General features: G+C 33.2%; 1 protein-coding gene across 6 annotated transcripts in view; it reads right to left on the reverse strand.

Annotated features, from left to right (window-relative positions):
• LOC104610650 (uncharacterized) overlaps positions 1-4536 on the reverse strand; it is a 37987-nt gene extending 33451 nt beyond the window's left edge. For 2 of the 6 annotated variants that reach the window (XM_088890100.1, XM_088890099.1), the window contains exons 1-2: positions 600-667; positions 401-510 (exon numbers count right to left, since the gene is read on the reverse strand). In XM_088890100.1, coding sequence (XP_088746226.1) covers positions 401-427 — 27 coding nt within the window. In that variant the 5' untranslated portion in view covers positions 428-510; positions 600-667. Of the gene's footprint in view, positions 1-400; positions 511-599; positions 668-1006; positions 1107-1670; positions 1730-4157 lie in introns of those variants that run through there. The other 4 variants (XR_016077520.1, XM_010277383.3, XM_010277382.3 and 1 more) reach the window with 4 other exon arrangements.
• Between the last annotated feature and the right edge of the window lie 17222 nt (positions 4537-21758).

Raw genomic sequence — 21758 nt, forward strand, 5'->3', positions numbered from 1 at the left:
CTTTTACCTGTTTACTTCTTTGGAAACCCGCCACTATTTACCAATCTCTAATCAATTATTAAAAGGCACATCTTTAAATTCTGTTGTCACTAAATCCAAATGCACCACTCTTATCTTTGTGAGTTATATCACCTCCTCCACCTGTTTGTACTTCTCAAACAATGTTGCATTTCTCTTATGAGTCTGCTCTCAAAGACAAGTGAGGATGTGATGATTATCAGATTTTTAGGATTAGTATTAGCAATCACTAATTTACACAAATATTGGATTCATACATAAGCTGCTTTCCATAAACATAAGAAATATCTATTGGTGAGAAAGAAAAAAGAGATTTGGCACCCACATGCTAAAGCTAGAATTGGAATGCAATTTGTTACAAGAGAAAAAAGTTTTAGCAAACCTGCTCATTTGTCAATTTAACCATCATGTTTTTCTGCAAAAGATGGCACTGTTCCACATCTGAAAAATTCTGTAAACCTCCAACAGTTCCATTAGGGAAAGGCTTTAATGCTGCAAAAATGGATGCACTTATGAAGCTACTTGTAATCATCACGTGATTAAACATGAAAAACAAGAACAATTGGTGAGAAAATTCTCACTAGATGAGTAGATGTAGCCCTCAAAATTCTTAGATCATGAGGAGAAGATTATGCAGAAACTGATAATCCTGCTCACACAGCAGCAGAAGTTGCTAAAATAGATAACTGGAATATTTAATTGTAACATTACAGGAAACTTCAGTTTAAAACAAGAGCCCACCTTCTGAGGGTCATTTTACATTGCAGGAACACCCAATGCTTAAATTGACACATAACTCTCTTATCGTGTTTGTTTACAAGATATTCATACAATGTGTTAAGAGTGTGATTCATGAATATAGGTGTACAGAACCAGCTTTATAGGTTCAAATCTAGCTATCAAACTTTATGATATTTATCCTGATCCTACACTTAAGTAACTAAACAAGATAAAGGAAAATAAAGTAGTAAGAAACTATAGGCATTACCTAAACCTTTTAAATAAGTGTTTGAGGCATCTGGAACAGGAAGACTGCCATCCCGGAAGCATATAATGGGGAGCATACTTTTAGATGTGCTCCCATTATCCTGCATATGATATGAATCATGAGCACATACAATAGAACCGTGGCAAGGGAAACATGGAAATATGATATTGACGGTTGTACATTTGAATATTTTATATTATAAAGGCAAATCTTTTATACATAAATTTCATGTCTAATAATGTTTAAACCTAGACCATATGCTGACCTGGTTAGTGGGATGAAATTGGAATAACACAATAACCAGATGGCATCATCTGAAAATAAAATATTTAGTACTAGGTCATGTTCAGTAGTCTAACAAGATAAGTGTTGATATCTAGTTCAAAGGTTAAATCCAATTTTGATGTATTTTGAAGTCTGAGATCACAAGGAACTGTTCGGAGGCCTAGTTCATGCATGATCCAGTCTGAGCATCCTGTCCGGTCTGTGTTTTAATACTTCTTATTATATTCATCTAAGAATCATATATTTATAATAGGAATTCTGAGAATACAACTGAAATTGGAGAAAATTTAAATTTAGGGACATTCAGAACTACTGCCAGATAAAGCATGGTACCAGTGAAAACCTTATAGATTCTATTAGGATAGGTGAGCATACTTACAACGTCCACATCTGACCTGAGTGCAATTGACAATGAAGAGAACCAAGGTGGAAGATCAACTGAGCCAATAAATACAAAAAGTGAAAACATTCACATATTTCATAACTTGAATATGAAAAAGGAGTAACTGAATTAAGAAAATAGCCCTTGATTATTGGCAAGTGAGAGTCAAAATCTTGGATAAATCAAACGCTTCAGACTATTTTTTTCTATTAGAAAAGATTAAATGCAAGCTAAGCACATTATGTTTTTCTCTTTTATGTTTTTTTTCAATAAGATGTTTTCTCTTTTATGTTAAGCAATAAAAAAATTCAAAAATCACTTTTCAAGCTTGAGCAGAAGCTTGAAAATGAAGAGAACCAAGGTGGAAGATCAACTGAGCCAATAAATACAAAAAGTGAAAACATTCACATATTTCATAACTTGAATATGAAAAAGGAGTAACTGAATTAAGAAAATAGCCCTTGATTATTGGCAAGTGAGAGTCAAAATCTTGGATAAATCAAACGCTTCAGACTATTTTTTTCTATTAGAAAAGATTAAATGCAAGCTAAGCACATTATGTTTTTCTCTTTTATGTTTTTTTTCAATAAGATGTTTTCTCTTTTATGTTAAGCAATAAAAAAATTCAAAAATCACTTTTCAAGCTTGAGCAGAAGCTTGAAAATGAAGAGAACCAAGGTGGAAGATCAACTGAGCCAATAAATACAAAAAGTGAAAACATTCACATATTTCATAACTTGAATATGAAAAAGGAGTAACTGAATTAAGAAAATAGCCCTTGATTATTGGCAAGTGAGAGTCAAAATCTTGGATAAATCAAACGCTTCAGACTATTTTTTTCTATTAGAAAAGATTAAATGCAAGCTAAGCACATTATGTTTTTCTCTTTTATGTTTTTTTTCAATAAGATGTTTTCTCTTTTATGTTAAGCAATAAAAAAATTCAAAAATCACTTTTCAAGCTTGAGCAGAAGCTGAAGCAAATAGGTTGAACTGGGAATAGATCCATCACAATCATTAAAAAGCATAAGTGGAACAATAATAGAGAACCGAAGACGACATATTTGTTTAAAAGAGAAAAGATAGAGAAAGAGGGGAAATAAACAACGGAAGACATGGAATGCATGTAACATACATCCTTGTCCCTCTGTACTTTATAAAGGAAGTAAGAATGTTAGGCCACAAAAGGGGGAAATACAAGCTGAAGTAAATATCGTATATAACAGGAGCACATACCATTTTAGATGAACAATCTTAAATACTTTATAGTTCTAAATCTAAAGCACCACTTTTTTATAATCCTACATCAATAATTGACTAGATAAAAAAAGGTTCTTATCTAAATGTAATCTTTCGGTCTAAGAAAATTCGTTACTATAAAAGAAACAAAGAAGGAAGTTATCCAAACAAATCCCTGAAAATAAAAGAATCCATTGCTCTCAGCAATACACAGTTGAGTGTGGCCACCAAAGACGAAAATGAAGACTTCTTAAACAGAAGATGAAGTAGCTGAACAGAATAAAGCACCAAACCAAAGTATCAACATCCATACTGATACCTCAAACAAATTTCAGCATATGACCTCAAAATTATTATTATCAACAGGCACTGCATGGTTCACCTTTGTCTATAAGTATGCAGATTTTGAGTCCGACATTCACAGGATTGTGTCTGTAGTGGAATATTTCTGACTTTCCTTGATCTTTCCCAGGATTCTGTAAAACATAAGTCACGATTGTGCCCTTTTCAAAAAAAAAAGGTTTATATGCAGAAACACAGGATTGCATTTGCTAGAACGTATCGTTTTGCACTGTACAACAAATGACAAATCAACAAAGGATGGGAAGGCAACCCTTAGTACTTTTCTCCCTCTTCTTTTTCTTTTTCACTTTTATTGGAACTTCAGTATAACACTTCTAGCTAATCTACAAGACGAAGAAGCCGTATAATTTTTATACGTAACAAGCAGAACAGAAGACTAAGCATGACTAACAAATCATTCAAACATTTCCTTATATTTATTTCCCTTAAAGGATTACAAATTTGACCACGACGTATTAATTAAAACACCCAAATACTAGAAAACAAAGCTAGAAACCCAAGATTCTTAAAAGAAAAATGAAGGGGAAAATGATTACATGCCCAGCCTTTATTCTGAAAAATAAAGATGGAATTTCAATAAACATTATGATTAGTCTATACCTATTCCGTACAATGCTGAAAATAAAGTTAGCAAATCTAGACAACAAGAGATGTGGGAAAAAAAATACCAACAAAACAATAGCAAAACTAGGCAACCCATAAACCCTGCATCACGAGTGTCACTTTTACTTAACTTTCTCGGAGAACTTAAACAATTTTGCCAGAACCCATTAACCATTAACGAAAGCTTGGTTCAAGAGAGCCTATGAGAGAGGGACGAATGGGGGATGAACTAACACACATTCAAGAAGATGGGAACCGAAAAAGAAATAGCGGTACGCACCTCTGATATAACGCCAGTCATAGGGCTTGAGCTTAATATTGGAGTAGGCGAAACTCGAAATTGTGAAGGAATTATACGCAGCCTGCTGATCGTAGGATGAACAATAAACCAGAAAACACGATGTCAACAGACGAAACACCAAAGCAGATAGAACAAGAGAAGAACCCATCCTAGGATTCATCTAAAACCTTGAATCTCTTTGCAGGATACGGAGAGAATTTCAGTACGATTTATGAATAATTCTCCAGCAATAGAAACGAAAAGACTAGTACTACTACTACGGACTACTCCGATACTGACAGAGGAAGAAAGCCCGGAAGCTCAAACTAATGGAGCCCGAAAAATAAATGCAAGTAGTAGAGACTAGAGAGTAAAGACCACTCCGATACGACAGTGACTATTATGTATAATCCTAGTACGGATTGGTCGTGCGCATGACGATAAAAGCTGTAATTTTCGTCATTATTTTACGCTCTGTGCATATTTTAAAATTATCCATTGCCGAAATAAATAAGCTTTTTTTTGTTGTGTTAGGACTTTGGGAGGGTATCAACGGGTCCGGTTTGATATGGATCCGGCCTAATACGATCCGATGCAAAGTCACTCCGAACCGATTGAATGGGAAATTGTCTAAAACTGACTTTTCAGCATTTTTCTTAAATGTTAAATAGACTAATCAATCTTGGTAGATTACTATTTTACTTTTGTTTTATTGTAAATGGAAAATAAAGCAAAACTTTGATAACAGACAATAAAAACTTTATGCCCATTTTACATATTTAAGTAAAAAGGGAATTTCAAATAAAAAAATGCTTTGGATTCAAATCAAATTCATTGACGCCCCATATCAGCTGTCAGATGTCAGTTAGAACAAAAGTATATTGAATAAAAATTAAGTTGACATAAAAATATGTTTAACAAAGGTGGCATGCCAATCTGGGGTAGTTTGGTCATAAAAATCGCATTTATGCTGATGAACTTAATGGTGCTTCAGTGGATGGTGAATTTTGGAAAATAAAAAGTCACTGACATAGGGTTCTTTAGATGTTTTGAAAAGTTATGGTTAGTTAAAGAAAAATGTTGAAAAGTCATGGTGAGTTTTAGACAATTTCCCTTTGAATTTTGACTAGTAAGAGTAGTAGGTTAGCTTTAACTCAACTATGTGCTATGTTGACCAAACCATGAGTTATATTTTTAAAATCAGTGAATCTAAATTGACCGGAAAGCAATTGGTTAATCAGTTGACTGGTTCTGTTTTTTGGTTTCTCGATTTTTTGTATTTTCAATATATATAATAAAAGATATATAAATATATAATATATTATATTAATACTTTATAATATATATGTATATTATATTATAAATACTACAAATATATGATTTATTTAATATAATATAACATAAATAGACAATTAAAAATATAATATACATAATGCATATATATATATAGAGAGAGAGAGAGATAATATAATGTATACTAGCAGGGACCTATGCAATGCACGAGATTTATTAAGGAAAAGTGAAACAATGGAAACTGATAATTATATTAATAATTTTAGCAATCTTTATTTTAGTAATTTGTTACAAAAAATAATTTAGTAATTTAGACTAATTATATTAATAATTTTTAACAAAAATAAAAAATTACTATTGATTACTTAATAAATAATTATTTTTTCATATTATCCGTTAGTGTTCTATTTTTTTTTTGATTTATTAATGGTTAAATGCTATAATTAAATTAATTTATAGATTAACTTTTTTAGTCATAATTAAATTAATCTAAGCCCAATCTCATGGTTTAAGACTTTAAGTTGGGCTTCGGTTGATCCTTAACCTGACCCAACCACCTAAGTTGCACCCCCTAAGAGTAATGCCAAATTCATAATTAGATTGAACCAAAACTAAGCACAACCCATGCATGCATTTTTTGCATTTTTAACTATTTTTAAATAAAAATTATTAATATCAAACCCGAAGGAGCTATGGGGGGTGAGCTACTCCAATTGTGTAGCATAATGAACCAAAAACATAAAAGATCTCAGCCAGATATTGATAGTGTATTAACAATTTTATAGGTTGTGAAGCCCAACCCTTCCCACACCCTAAGCATAATAATATTTGTTTGTGTTTGAGATAGGGACATCCTCACCCGTGTTAATTATAAAACTATGGTAGCAGAGCAGGTTCGGGGCAAGGACCATACTCCTCGTCTCTAATCCTGACTTTGATCTAATCTTTGTCCCTGACCCCAGTCTTCGTTAGGGATCAATAAGACCCTTCATCCCCAATTCCTAACGAAGACCGGTTCTTTGTTAGGAACTTGAATCCCTGAAAATTTTAAATTAAAATATTTTTATAAAATATATATACTTAAAATAAGGGAATTTTTTAAATATAAAAATATTTTAAATATATTTTGATATAAAAAATATCATAATAGTATTATATATTATATATATAATCAGGTGTGAACTCTGAGAAGCATATGGTAAGCACAAAGAGATGGAGTCGCCACCCATTTTTAGAGGAAATGGGCCCTCATTTTCAGATTTGAGAAAATCAATTTAAGTCTTTGATAATGACTCCGTTCTTCATGGAAAAGGCACACAATCAAGAGGTTTCATGTCTCAAAGATTGGGAGAGGGAAGGTATTAGACACCACTCTCTCCAAGCTGTTGTAGCAGTCTAATACGGGAGTTGTTCAAGCTCAATTTCTTTCAGAAAACCGATAAACATAATTGCCAAAATTTATGAAATATGGAGAAATGTGCTCTCAGCTTCTTCTGAGGCCGATTTTGAGGTGATGTTATCGAGTCTTATGAACTAATTTCCCTAAGACCCCCATCTCTCTGCCTCTATACTCAGTCTAGAAGAAGTCAAGAACAATGCTTCTCCAAGGTTTTAGAACTTTGAGCAACTCAGAAAAACTAAAAAGGACTTACCTTTCGTATGTACCTTGTCAATAGTTTTTAGCTGCTAGGGAAGAGATAGAATGAACTTTAAATGGGTTTTTGAGTTAGGGAGTGCTTCTAGTTGCAACAACTTCCACTTGAAAATGGAAGATGCGAGTTTAGAATTTGAAGTTCAGAGTACCTCCAAATTTCGGATGAACAAGAGGCAATATATGGGATAAGAAAAAGCTCTTTTTCTCTCTTTATCTCTCTTTCTCTCTTTGAAAGCCTCTCTCCCTTAGGTTTCCTTCCTCTTCTTCCCTTTTGAGCTCGAATTAGATCAGTATTTATAGAAAATGGGAGAGGGGCTCAGGTCTAAATTCGTTCACACTATAGTAAAATTGATTTCTAGCAACAGTTTTGAAGGTAACTAAACGTTGATTGCTGCTAAAAATAATAGTTTATATCCGTAGTTGTTTAAAATTGCCGCTATAAACCACATCGACTGCCTGGTGCAAATTCGGGTTTTTCCCTCATTCTATTTCCCCTTTCTCTCATTCTATTCCTGCCTTCTTTCCACCCCCCCCCCGGCTAAAATCTACCGATTAATCTTTTTTTCTTTATCTACAAAAATGACGTCGAAGCAGAATTACAGGTTTTTCTTTTGTTTTCGCTGAAGGTTTAAGCAACCAATAGCTGAAGCTCCAAAGGAGATTAAGGACCTGTTCAACGCAAACTCGGAAAATGGTAGCATGTTCGCAGAGAACCTCCGTAATTTCCTAATTGAGATTCCAGGAGAGAAAAATGCAACGATGGAGGATGTGCAAAACATCATTGATAGTCTGAGAAAGCTCAAGCATCTTAATTTCTTCCATTAGATGGCCATCCACCTCCGATCTGAGTTTGTTTTGAGTTGTCATTTATGTGTTGTTTATATTTGGACGTATTTTAAATATATACATATTTGAGTGTGTGCACCTGGAGGAACACAATCAGAGGGGTCCAAATGCCCTCTAGGTGTAAAACCTAGATGAGAGAACCAGGAAATGTTGAACATTCATTGATGATTGCATAAAAAATACTATAATTTTTGGCATAATGCATCAGATTTGAAATTAAAATTGTTCATAGAAATCTACATGAATTAATTTAGTTATTGGATAGAATTAATTTTGCTGCAAGCATGATGTGTATGAAACTTAAGAAAGAGCTGGTGAACCTTACGAAATAGAATAACTTGCTATTATACCAACTGATGTAGAACAACTTGATTTGACACATAATTTATGTAAGGTTCACTGCTCCTATACAAATGATGTGCAATCACTTGCTCTAATGCCAAATGATGTATGGGATTGACTATTCTGATACCAGACTAATGTAGGATGACTATGACCTAGAAGTGACTAGGAAGGTATTGATTAGCTAGAATAGTGTTTATATATGATTTCAGAAATAAAGGTATAGATTGGTTAGGTTATGAAGATCCTCGGGGCTTAATTGAAAGAATTTCAAGTTTGTCCCACAACTATAAAACTTTAAATTGAAGGACATAGGCTCTGATTTCAAATGGTGTATAGGACTGACCGTTCTATAGAAGATAGGCTTTCAATCATATTTTTATTTGTTTTTGACATGTGGCAAGATGAAACCAACCTTTGTTGGGTTCATGTTAGAAACTGTCAAGTGCTGGAAAATCCACATATTCTTTTTATTCAATTAAGCTAGTGAGAGAATGTGGACTTGTAAGCTTGGGCCTACATATATAGACATTGTAGGGATGGAGGTTGGGTTCCCTGATTAAAAAAAAAAAAAAATCACCTACATAGGGTTCAGGTTAGGGTTCGGGCCCATTGGAAATTTAACAAATTCCTAATCCCAACTCAACCCAAGTTGCAGCCCTAACTTTAAGGCTTGCAAACATGATTGCATCAAATTCTCTTCTCTTCTAATTCTAACACATGTATATGCTCTTATGGATAACTCATCATATGGTAAGAACCTGTCAAAGAAGAAACAGTGACCACTAGAAACAATTTAGGAAGAAATAGATGTTCATTCAAGATTTCCTATTCGGTAAAACTTTTTCTTTGATTTGGGGTGGTTTTCATGGGTTTTGTGCATCCAATGGGAGTTTGGGGTGTGTCTGTCATGGAAGTCTCGTATTTGGGGCTGTCAGTGGCAAAAAAATGTAAATTTGATGAACTTTTAAGTGCTATTATAACATTATTTTGTTTTAAATAGGAATATCTTGGGGTTTTTGGGTTTATTAGGCTCTATTTCATTGGTCCAATTGCTCTAATGAGTCAAGAATGGATCTGGCATCAGCCATCACCCTTTTGAGGCTTCAGGTTGGGACGGATGACATGACAATTTAATCTGGTATGTCAAAATGATATCTTTCTAATTTAGCGGTCAAATGGATAAATTTGGTCATGAAATTTGAAGTGCTGGGGTTTCTAGGTCTCTAAACATAGTGGTGAGGTCTGATCGGACAAATATGGTCAGGATGATTGAGATATATGGCTAACAAGTTCGGATAAACAAGATTTGCTGAAATAAAATATTTTTTTGATGAAAGGTCAAACAAGGGAATTTTGGGATGAAATTTGGTGGGTAGGCATTTTTTATCATCCCGAATCTAGTGGAAGTGAAGGATCTTTGATCAGCGATGTAAATTAACTGATTTAGTTCAGATCGTGGTATTAGCTTATGGTTTTCCAATCAACGAGAGGATTCGATATGGAATCTTACTTTTTCAACCGTCAAATGGAGGTGTTTGGTCATGAAATTTAATGTGATGTGGTTTTTTGGGTCTCTAAACACAGTGATAAGGTCTGATTGGCCATATGAAGTTGAAGTGATGGATAGTAAACTCTAATTAATTAGATTTGTTAAAATAGGATATAGGCTTGATGGGGGGTCAAACGGGGAATCTTGAGCTACAATTTGTTAGGTAGGCATGGATTAGGGTTAGGAGTCAAGTGGATGGTCTTGATATGAGAAAGATATGGTCAATCTTGGTAGTCGTTCAAGGCCATCGGAATGGGATCTTGAAGTTTTTGTGGTTGGTTGTCATAAATTCATGTTGGGATTCACTAGTTGATTGTTTCCCATTGATCTTGAGGTGATGGATATATTGGGTTTGATTTTGTAGGAGTTGAAATTTGAATATCGCATAGATCGGGGCCGTTAGAAAGGGAGTTAACGTGATGAATGATGGATCTTTGCAATTTAGTCATGAAAACTAATGTGTAACTAAGTCCCTAGTTAGTTGATATTGATCTCAAGGTTCTTGTTTTGTCCCGTGGATTGTGTCAAATGAGGGTATTTCGGGTTTTGGAAAGTCTCAAGTTAATTTAGTCGTGCTTCCAAGTTTCTGGGGTCTAAGAGGAGGGTAGGAAGAGGTAGGGTGAAGAAATCGAGCAAAAATTGGGTGTTGACAACTGCCCCTCTTTGTTGGAGATAGCAAGTTGTTGAACAACAAAGAAAAAGAAGCACATGAAGATTTTTGTGAGGGCCAAGAGTTTGGAGGAGATTTCGCTGCTGGAATTTTAGTCAATGTTGTAATGTAGTGCAAAACCTTTGCTTGGAAGGTGTTGTACCATCCCAAGTCTTGGAAGGCAATTGCAATTGTCAAACAAACATGAGAAAAAACATAGTGGTGCCATCCAAAAAATAGCTAACATTAGTTGATGTTTGATTTTTGATTAATGCATGCATTGGTGATTGATGATTCGAAATATTTGATAGGTTATGGTATTGGCTAAAGCTTACTAAGTTTTTTTCTTTTTTTTTTTATGGATTTCAATTTTGATAGTTTATTTAATGGTGCTCATAGGTTGGGTTTGATTTTTTTTTTATGTTTTGAAGTTTGTGATTTGATGAAATCTTATAAACTTTGATTTGAAAATTTGTTGAGTTTTTATGGATTTAGGTTTTTGATAATTGATGGTGAAGCTTGAATTTGCTATTTGATTCAAATGTTTGATAGAATTTTACTAAGCTAATGTGGATTGTGAGTTTTGATTTGAATTTTTTATAGGTTTTGATTTTGATTTAAAATTTTGATGGATTTTTAATTTTCACAGGTTTTGATTTTTAGTTATTTGATTTGAATATTTGAATTTTCGCAGATTTTAGTTATTTGGCTTAAATGGACTTTGGCTTTTGACTTTAATTTTTATGGGTTTGATTTTTTAAATTGATTATTTGATTTGGATATTGATGGATTTTGGATTTTGATTTGAATTTTTATGGATTTTGATGAGTTATTTGATTTATGGATTTTGATTTTTTATCTAAGTTTTTACAGGTTTTAATTTTTGAGAATATTTTATGGAAGTTTATTATGGATTTTGATTTTTGTTTTCAGTTTTTTATGGATTTTGATACTTAATGGAAGTTTACTAATTTAATATGGATTTTGATTTTTTTGATTTGGGTTTTTACGGGTTTTGAATTTTGAAATTAATTATTTGACTTAAGTATTTGATGGAAGTTTACTAATTGAATATGGATTTTGAATTTTTTTATTTGAGATTTTATGGGTTTTGATTTTTGAAAATATTTGATGAAAGTTTAATATGGATTTTGATTTTTGTTTTTGGGTTTTTATGAGTTTTGATTTTTGAAACTAGCTATTTAATTTAAACATTTGATGGAAGTTTGATAATTTAATATGGATTTTGATTTTTTTATTTGAGTTTTTATGAGTTTTGATTTCTGAAATTAACTATTTGATTTAAATATTTGATGGAGGTTTACTAATTGAATATGGATTTTGAGTTTCTGTGGATTTTGATTTTTTATGTTTGATGTTGAAATAATTTTAGGAAACCATTTTGAAAACTTAACAAAGGTCATGTGATTGCTATAGTGCATGTTATCATTCTGGTAGGTAATAAGAGCCCTTTAGATAGGAGTTACTTGCGCATTAAAACTTTGATAATTCGGGCGACAAAAATTGTGTGGTGCAAAGTGTACGATGTTAAAGTAAGCTTAATGCCCCCAGTAACGGTTTGGATTTCATAAGGGTGATTTGAGGATAAGGTGGACTGGTCACAACTTATCAAGCTTTGTGCTTTCTGGACATACTGCCATGCATTAGGGAAAGAAGATTTTTGAACTCTACAATTGATGGTCATACTGAAAGTTTTTTTTTCCTTGAGTGATTTTCCTAAAGGCACCTCACATGGGATTTTTCTTTTCTTTTTTCTTTTTTTTTTATTATTCCAAGTGAATGCTTTTGATTTATTCCAAGATTTTGCACAAAGGCAAGCCACACAAAGTGAAATATTCCAATATCACATCAAAATCTCTCGATGGGCATTTGATTTTTCCTAAAGGTGGATCTAATGAAGCAAGAGATTTTGATGGATATTTGATTATGCCTGAAGGCGAATCGCACAAAGTGAGAGATTTCGATGAATTTTGGTGAGTATTCAATTATGCCCATAGGTAGATCGCACAAAGCGAAAGATTTTGATGAATTTCAATGGGTATTCGATCCGGAGGCGGATCACATGAAGTGAGAGATTTCCATGGGTATTTGATTATGAGAGATTCTGATGGATATTTGATTATGCCCAAAGGCGGATCGCACGAAGTGAGAGATTTCGATGAATTTCGTTCGTTATTTGATTATGCCCATAGGCAGATCGCACAAAGCGAGAGATTTTGATGGGTATTTGATTATGGAAGATTTCGATAAATTTTGATGGGTATTCGATTATGAGAGGTTTTGATGAATTTCGATGGGTATTCGATTATGAGAGATTTTGATGAACTTCGATGGGTATTTGATTATGCCCGAAGGCGGATTGCATGAAGCGAGAGATTTTGATGGGTATTCGATTATGAGAGATTTAGATGAATTTCTATGGGTATACGATTATGAGAAATTTCAATGAATTTTGATGGGTATTCGATTATGAGAGATTTCAATGAATTTCTATGGGTATTCGGTTATGAGAGATTTTGATGGGTATTCTATTATGCTCGAAGGTGGATTGCACGAAGCGAGAGATTTCGATGAATTTCGATGAACATTCGATTATGCTTGTAAGTTTGATGAATTTCAATGGACATTTGATTATGCTCGTAAGTTTGATGAATTTCGATGGGTATTCAATTTTGTCCAAAAGCGGATCGCACGAAGGGAGAAATTTTGATGAAATTTAGATGGATTTTATAAAATTTGAATGATTTAGATTAAAGAAAGTTGGATGATTAATGACTTTTGGATTTGGACAACTTAGATGAAAGCAACTTGCCCAAGAGGATTATGAAAAAGATTTTTAGGTGACTTTGGATTTGGATATATGATGCAAAAAACTCCGAATTAGGTGCATGCCAAAATTTTGGATTTGATGAAAGATTTTTTGGATAATGAAGGAGATTTGTATGAAAATTCTTGGATGGTTGGGATGGAAGACTTTTGAATGATTTTAGATTTTTTTGAAAAACCTTTGGATGATTTGAAAACAGATTTTTGGATGCTTTAAAAGATGCGATGACGCGAGACAATATTAATTTTTTCGCCACAAGGGACTTTGCAAGGGACTTTAATGCTTTAAAAGATGCGTTAAGTTGCGAAACATTGTTACACTGCCACGATGGGCTTTAGTGTCATGAAGGGCTTTGATGTCGTAACGGACTTTAATGCTAGGGGTGATCATTTCAACCTGACCCAGCCAAGCCCGGCTCGAAAAATCCGAGCTTGGGCCTAGGCTTTTTTGTTAAGGCCTAGCCTAGGCCTGCAAAATTTAGGGCTGGGCTTGGGTATATATATACATATATATTATTAAATAGAGATTTTAAGGAAATTAAAGACACTATCATGTTATCCTAGGGTCCTAGTATCCTAGATCTTACCAAATTCCTAGGGTCCTAGACTCCTAGTCTCCAAAAAGTTACCAAATTTCTAATTTAGTATTTATTTACTAAAATTACTAAACCCTAATCAAGTAACCTCCCCATTCTCGGATCTCAACTCAAAACCCACTTACATTGCTTGAAAAGTGGACGCGTACTGCAAGCCATTAGACCATCACTCCATCGTCATCACTCTTCAGTCTTTCACATAATTGAAAAGTGCCGCTTACTGCAAGAGACCAAGGGCAAACCATCTTCAGTTCTTCATCTATCAAAAAAAGACTAAAAGAGTGCAATACTTTTTGCACAATCTTCTTGCAAGACACCATTCAGCAAGGTATGTTTTCAGAATTTCAAAATTCTTTTTTAATCTATTATGTTGGAACTGCATGCCTATTAATGCTGAGATAGCAAGGGACGTTTGAAAACTTCAGATTTTTTTTTTAATCTATTATGTTGGAAAATTGCTTGCCTATTAATGTTGAGACAGTAAGGAACGTTTGAAAACTTTAGATTTCTTTTTTTAATCCATTGTGTTAGAAAAGTATTACATGCCTATTAATGCTGAGTTTCTTTTTTTTAATCTATTATGTTGGTTTTGGCTTTCAATAACTGAGACAAAAACAAAAAAAGTAATAAAAAACTTAAAAAAGATATGTCAATGTAAATCTCACCAATGCGTCAATGTTAATTAAAACAATAAGTGAATAAACTATGCTTTTTTCTTTTGTACTTAATAAAAGATTTAAAAAGATACGACAATGGGAACCAAACTAATTTTGGTTTTGAATGGTTTGGAAAAATTAAAAATAAGTTGTGGACATTCTTTTTTTACTCAAATTTCTTAACAATAATTTGGAAATTTCCAAATAATTTTACAAAACACTAAAAATCTAAAATTATATAATGTTAACTAGTGGCCTACGAAAACTCTAGAGTCTAGACTTCCTTATCACCAAACGTCTTTGTCACATGAATGAGTCTTCATTTAGGGTGTCAATGGTATTCGAAAATCTGATTTTGAATTGAGATTCGATATAATCGAATCGAATTCGGATAATTCAAATATCTAATCGGCTGAATTCGGATATCCCATTCATACCAAATAGCAAATCGAATTCGAATTTGGATGTGACCTGATTCGATTCGATGAATATCCAAATTCGACTGATTATTTAATTCTTATATATAATATATAAAAATTTTAAATGTTTTATATAATTTATATATATAATAATTAAATTATATAAATAATTTATATATTTATATACTTTATATAAATAAAATATTTATTTTATATATTTATTAATTACCTAAAATAATTAATTAGTCAAGTTCGAATCAAATTGAATATTTGAATATTTAATCGGATTCTAATTCAAATATTAATTTTCAACATCTGTTGGATATCAAATTTTTTAATTGGATTCGAATTTGAAGTTTTTCATGTTTTATGTTTTTTTTTTTTAACTATAGTGATTATGATGCATTTTTTATTCTCATATTAATTATAATTTATTTGCATATAGTTATACCAATGGCCAATCAAAACAATGGTGACAATATTAATCCTGCTATTGATGATGTGGATATGGATGTTGATGCAATTACTGATAGAACATAGAAAAGAAGTAATCAATTGTTTGGAAAGAATTTGAAAAAATCAAACAATGACAAGTTCTAAGGAAATGGCTAGATGTAAGGCTTGTAATCTAGTCATTTCAGTTGATTATTATAAAAGTGAGAGTAGTCATATGCATAGGCATTTGAAGTTATGCAATAAACACAAAAATCAAGATGTAAAACAAATGATGCTTGCATCTCAAGGCTCAAAGAAGTTAATCAAATTTTATAATTGATCCGGATTTGCAGCGAAAAGTAATTAGTAATATGTTGGTGATGATGAAGCTACCATTTAGTTTTGTTGATTCACCATATTTTAAATTAACTATGCAAACTGCTCGCCTAGAGTTGAAAGTGTCATTTAGACATACCATCAAGTGAGATGCCATGGATCAATACCACATAGAAAAGAAGAATTTGCATGATTTGTTATAATCAATCCCTAGAAGAGTATGTTTGATAGTAGATATGTGGAAATCCAGGGTAGGTGATGAGTATTTGACTATGTTAGCACATTTTGTTGATAGTTCTTGGAAATTGCAAAAAAGGATTTTGCATTTTCGTTGTATCCCTCCTCCATATACGGGTTTAGCAATTTATGATGCTATTATATCTTGTTTGTCTGAATGGGAGATTGAGAATAAAATCTTTTCCATTATTTTGGATAATTGCAGCATGAATGATGTCGTGAAAAATACTTTGAAGTGTCACTTATTAAATAAATATGATCTTGTGTATGATAGTAAATTCTTTAATGTTCGTTGTTGTGCACATATATTAAATCTCATTGTTCAAACTAGAGTAAATGAGTTGATGGATATTATTTCCAAGATAAGAGATAGCATTAGATAAAGATTTTAGGTCCAAGAAAGAAGAAATTTGATGACATTATTGCACAATTGTGTTTAGATTCAAAGAGACATATTCACTTGGATTTCTACAAGATGGAACTTAACTTACTACATAGTTCAGTCTGCTGTGTATTTTAAACAAGCATTTTCTTACATGGCATCTCGTGACTCAAATTTTCAGTTTGTTCCATTTGAAGATGAATGGTCTAAAGCAGAGCTTTTGTGTGATTTTTTGAAGGTATTTAATGACTCTACCAATCTCTTTTCTGTATCTAAATACCCAATTACCAATTTATATTTTCGATCTTTATATAACATACACATGTGTTTGAGGAAGACTTCTAGATCATATTCATTCCTGGCTGACATGGTCAAACCAATGTTAAAAAAATTTGAGAAGTATTGGGATAATTATAGTTTAATCTTGTCAAATGTTGTTATTGTAGATCTTTATTCCAAAGTAAAATTGGTAGAGTATTGCTTTTACAAAATTTATGATTGAAGTGATGATACACATTTGGATAAGGTTATGGATGCTTTGTATACTTTGTTTAGAGAATATACAACTCTCACAAGTTTAACTCATAATGTTACTGAAAGTAGTAATGTTGGAACTAGTAATGGTGGTGAAAGAAGGATGGGGATTGTAATTTGTAGATGAAGAAGAGTACTTGAATTTTGAGAGTCATAGGTTTAGAGTGCAATCAAAGAAATCGATCTTGGATATTTACTTAGAGGATCCAGTGCATAATATGATAGAAGAAATGGATGTTTTGGAATGGTGGAAAGCGGGTGCGTTAAGATATTAAGAACTTGCAATATTGGCATGCTATGTTTTGTTTATTCCAATTACAACCATAGCTTCAGAGTCTGCATTTAGTACTAGAGGAAGAGTGGTGGAACAATATCGGGCTTCACTTAAAACAAAAACCGTTCAAGCATTGATTTGTCTCCAAGATTGGCTACACGAACAACAATCTCAATGTAATTAAATTTTAAATTTTCTAATAAGTATTTATTTTCTTTTAAAGCATTAATTAATATTTAGTTTTAATTATTATCTTTTGTAGATGTTCATGAAGAAAAAGATGAATCTTCTAGTGATGAAGACTCCATTGATGAAGATAAATCTGAAGTTTAGAGTGGTTGCAAGTTTTGGGTAAAATTGAAACCATTTTCAATATTTTATTACTTATTTATTTACATTAATTTGAACTATTTTTTCTTAATTTTCTAATATTTTTTTTATTTCACTTTTTATTTCTAGGAGTTGAATGAAAGATGGAGCCCCTTATAGAGATGTTTAAGGTTGTTTTATGGATATTTCATGATAATGGATGAATATTTTTTGATAGATATTATAGGTTATAGGTTGATTTTTTGTTGATAGAAAAATTAGTTTGTTAAAATTATCATTTTTAACATAACAATGACCAATTGAAACTTATAAATTACAAGGTATAATTATTTAATTTCTTTTATGTTAGAAACTTTTATTTTGATATTAAGTTTAAAGTTTCTTACAAGCATGGAATCTTTTATGTTAGGCCTGGAATGTTGGCCCAACCTGGCTTGGGCCCATGTAGGGCCAGGCCCATGCTTATATTTTTAGGCTCATAATGTAGGCCGGGGCCTAGCCTAAGCCCATTGTTATGAAGGAAAAGCTTGGCCCAGGCCCGACCCATGATCACCCCTATTTAATGCCACAAGGAACTTTGATGCCATGAGGGACTTTGATACTGATTTGATTCAAATGAAGGATTTTTGACTAAAACTTGATGATGCAATGATCTTTAGCTGAAACAGTAATGATTTTTGTATCTAGGATATGTTATGTTATGATGCAAAGCAACAAAACATTGATATTCTACTACGAGGGGCTTTGGTGCCATGAAGGGCTTTACTGACATAATAGACTTTAATGCCACAAGGGACTTTGACACCACGAGAGACATTGAAACAAATTTGGTGATCAAACATTGATTTCTATATCATAGTGCATGACATGATATGACTGTTTGGAAGCTGGATGATTTTAAAAAGCATGGTAAATGGGTAAGGACCCTTTTCTTCTTTTCCTATAATGGTTGGTCATTTTGAGACATTTAGGCTGGAGCAGAGGATAATGTGTATGATACCGGCTGGGAAGAGGTTGATAAGGATTAGGTGGATGGTCATAACTTACTTCCGACAAAATAACGACACTTAAAAGAGCCTACTTACCGTTAATTTGGTGTGAGATATGCGTCTTAGAAAATATTAGATGCCAATTGGAAATTCACTTCAGAAAATGTTCGAGCAAGAGGTAGTCGCCCCCTCACCCTCCAGTCCAACCCCCTTTTGGATGCAGGAGACTGAGTAAAAGGATAGGAAACCTTATCCCTTTTCTGGTAGAACCCCCACCTTCAGACTTAGCCGGTTGGTCTGAAGGGTTGAAGGAGTACCCCAAACCCTTCCAAATTTCCAAAAATCACAGTAGTCTACAAACTCACAAAAATACGACTAGAAAGAAAAGACAGAACATACATAAGAAAAAACGAGAAAAACAAACTAATAACAAAAACTGACCTAGAAGACAAGCATCCAATAAATGAGCAAAACTTGAATCTAAAGAACCGAATATGAGGTAAGTGTATTACCTCAATGTGACCTTAGAGCGACCAAACAATGCTGCTATCGGCATTGGTTGGGCTAGCAAACCCCAAAGCTGTTTTGAATAATTTTACTAGAATAGAACTTTGAGATGAATATCTCCAGTAGAGTATACTACAGCTGGTTCAGGTGGGGAATCTGAATATGTGCCGAATCAAAGGGACGAAATGCACTCCACCGCCACTCTTCCACCCTCTTTAGAGGGGATGATGGATCAGGAACCAATGGCGGGAAAGGAAGGCCGCCATTCTGCTCTTCGTCTCAGGGAAGGAGACGATGAATAGTAAACTTTCGATGACTTCTCAAAAAAAAAAAAAAAACTTCTCCTCCCTCTCTCTCAAATTCCTCTGTTCTCACCTGACCCCTTTCTACCTTGCGCTCTCTCTCTCTCTCTCTTTCTCAAAAAAATGGGAGAGCTCTTTCTCCCTTGAATTTCTCTCTTGAAGCTCTCGGCTCTTGCCCAACTCTCAAATTCGATAGTTTCTTAGAGAGAGCTCCCTTTTCCAAACTCCTCTCCGCCCCTCCTCTCTTCTTTCTCTCTATTGTTTTTCTCTCTGTTTTCTTCTCTCACCCGAACTCCCTTTCACCATCTCACCTTCTCAACTCGAGGGTTTTCACATACCCTCGAGGTGCTTTCCCCCTCCACTATCCTCCTCTTCCTTAGAACAAGTGCCCCTTATTTATTGGAGAGGAAATGGTGGCTTTTGCAAAACCCTAAAAAAAGGGATTTGAAAAGTTGGGGTTTAGAGGAGGTAAACTTGTCCTTATTAGACATGTTCTTGAGAGTTTTCCTATCCACATTCTCATAGCTATTGCTACTACACTAAGGCCCCGTTCGTTTTTCGGTAAGTTACTTACTCGAGTAAATGTAGATACCCAGGTAAGTTTTTCTTGGGAAACACTTACCCAGGTAAGTGTATTTACCCATGTTCTTTTAATTTCCAAATAAAAAATAAAATAACAATTTTAGCCATAAAAATCCATTATTAAATGGGGCATTTTGTCCCATTTAAATGTTGAAATCTTTCCCCCCAGGTGGGGAAGTTATTTACCCACCTAGGAGATGGGTCTTACCCAGGTAAGTGATACCTAGCAAAATAAACATTCCTTGGTCCCCACATTAATATGAAAAAAGAACATGGTATTCTCGGTCAATAGGAACCAAAATCCCATTGACCAACTTTCCCCCCTCTCAAAATCCAAAAAAAAAAAAAAAAAAAACTGCCCCCTAAAGGGTATTCTAAGAAGGTTAGAGTGGATTTTTTCCAACTTTTTTTAGTTGATTGTAAACAAGAAAGTCATCATGCTTGGGTGGCCTGGAGCAAGATCACGCTTCCCTTATGGTGAAGGGGGACTGCAAATCCGAAGTATTTATGAGGTTCATCAAGATCTTCGTTTGAAATCTCTTCGGAGAGCTTTATTTACTCCATCTCTTTGATCTTCTTTTGTTAAAGCAAAGTATTTAGAAAATCAGCATTTCTACATATCTTTGTGCCCTATGATAGCAACCCAAACTTGGAAAGCTAATTTTCAGTTGGTTGAAGACTTGTTGAAGGAAACGTTAAGTTTTGGCTTGACAAATGTATGGAGTGTGGTCCGCTAATACATATGTATTTAGTGGATATACTAATGTCAAGATCAAGGATCTGCTTGATGAAAATGGAGTTTGGCACCTTGATGAAATCTGTTTACATGAAAATCTTCTGGAAAAAATCAAATCAACAAAGATCCAGCTGAGGACTGAAAAAGACAAAACTATTTGGATGGATAGTAGTGACAGTGGCTTTTCAACCAAAACTGCTTGGAATCGGTTGAGAACTTCAGCACCTCAGGTGGACTGGTTTAAAGCTGTATGGAACAAAAATATTCCAAACCAAAATTTCTTTCTTTGTTTGGAAGCTGATGAAATCCAAAGTGGGAGTTGATAGTGATTTGAAACAGTTGGGTATTCAGATGGCCTAAAAATGTTTTTGTTGTAAGGACCCTTCGATAGAAACCAAGGATCATTTATTTATTCAAAGTTGTATGGCAAGGAAAACCTAGTATTATTTTAGCTCTGTTGGGAATCACTTTTTTTCCATCATGAACCTATTTGGTGGCTAACTATGCATGGTAATGGGAAAAAGAGCTCGCATCGTCTGTCCCCTAGGGACAGAAAATTTTCTGTCCCATCCAATAGAAAATTGCCACATCACCTTTTACATTTGAAACTTAAATTTAGTGGAAGTTGAGACTTAACGGTTGGACTCCTACATTTATTTTAACTAGCAGGGACCCGTGCGATGCATGGGATTTATCAAGAAGAGTGAAATAACCAATACTTATAACTAAGGAAAGAATGCAATGTTGTTTAAAATAATTAAATCTTTATTTTAATAATTTATTACAAAAATGTTCTAGTAATTTATTAATTTGGATTAATTATATTATTATTTTTTAGCAAAAAATAATAATTATTGCTAATTACTTATTTGTTAGTGTTCTGTTTTATTTATTTTACTTTATTAATGATTAAATGTTTCAATTTTTTGTAAATATCACTTAAATTTAAAATAATTGAATATCAGTAAATATATAAAATTAGGCTATAATCATAATTAATTAAATTAATATATAGTTAACTTTTTTAGTCATTAACTAACTTAATCTAAGCCCAAACTTAAGGTTTTAGACTTTCAATTAGGCTTGGATTGATACTCATCCTG

Source organism: Nelumbo nucifera, chromosome 6, assembly GCF_055504915.1.
Source record: "Nelumbo nucifera cultivar China Antique chromosome 6, China Antique-T2T, whole genome shotgun sequence".
Lineage (NCBI taxonomy): Eukaryota > Viridiplantae > Streptophyta > Magnoliopsida > Proteales > Nelumbonaceae > Nelumbo > Nelumbo nucifera.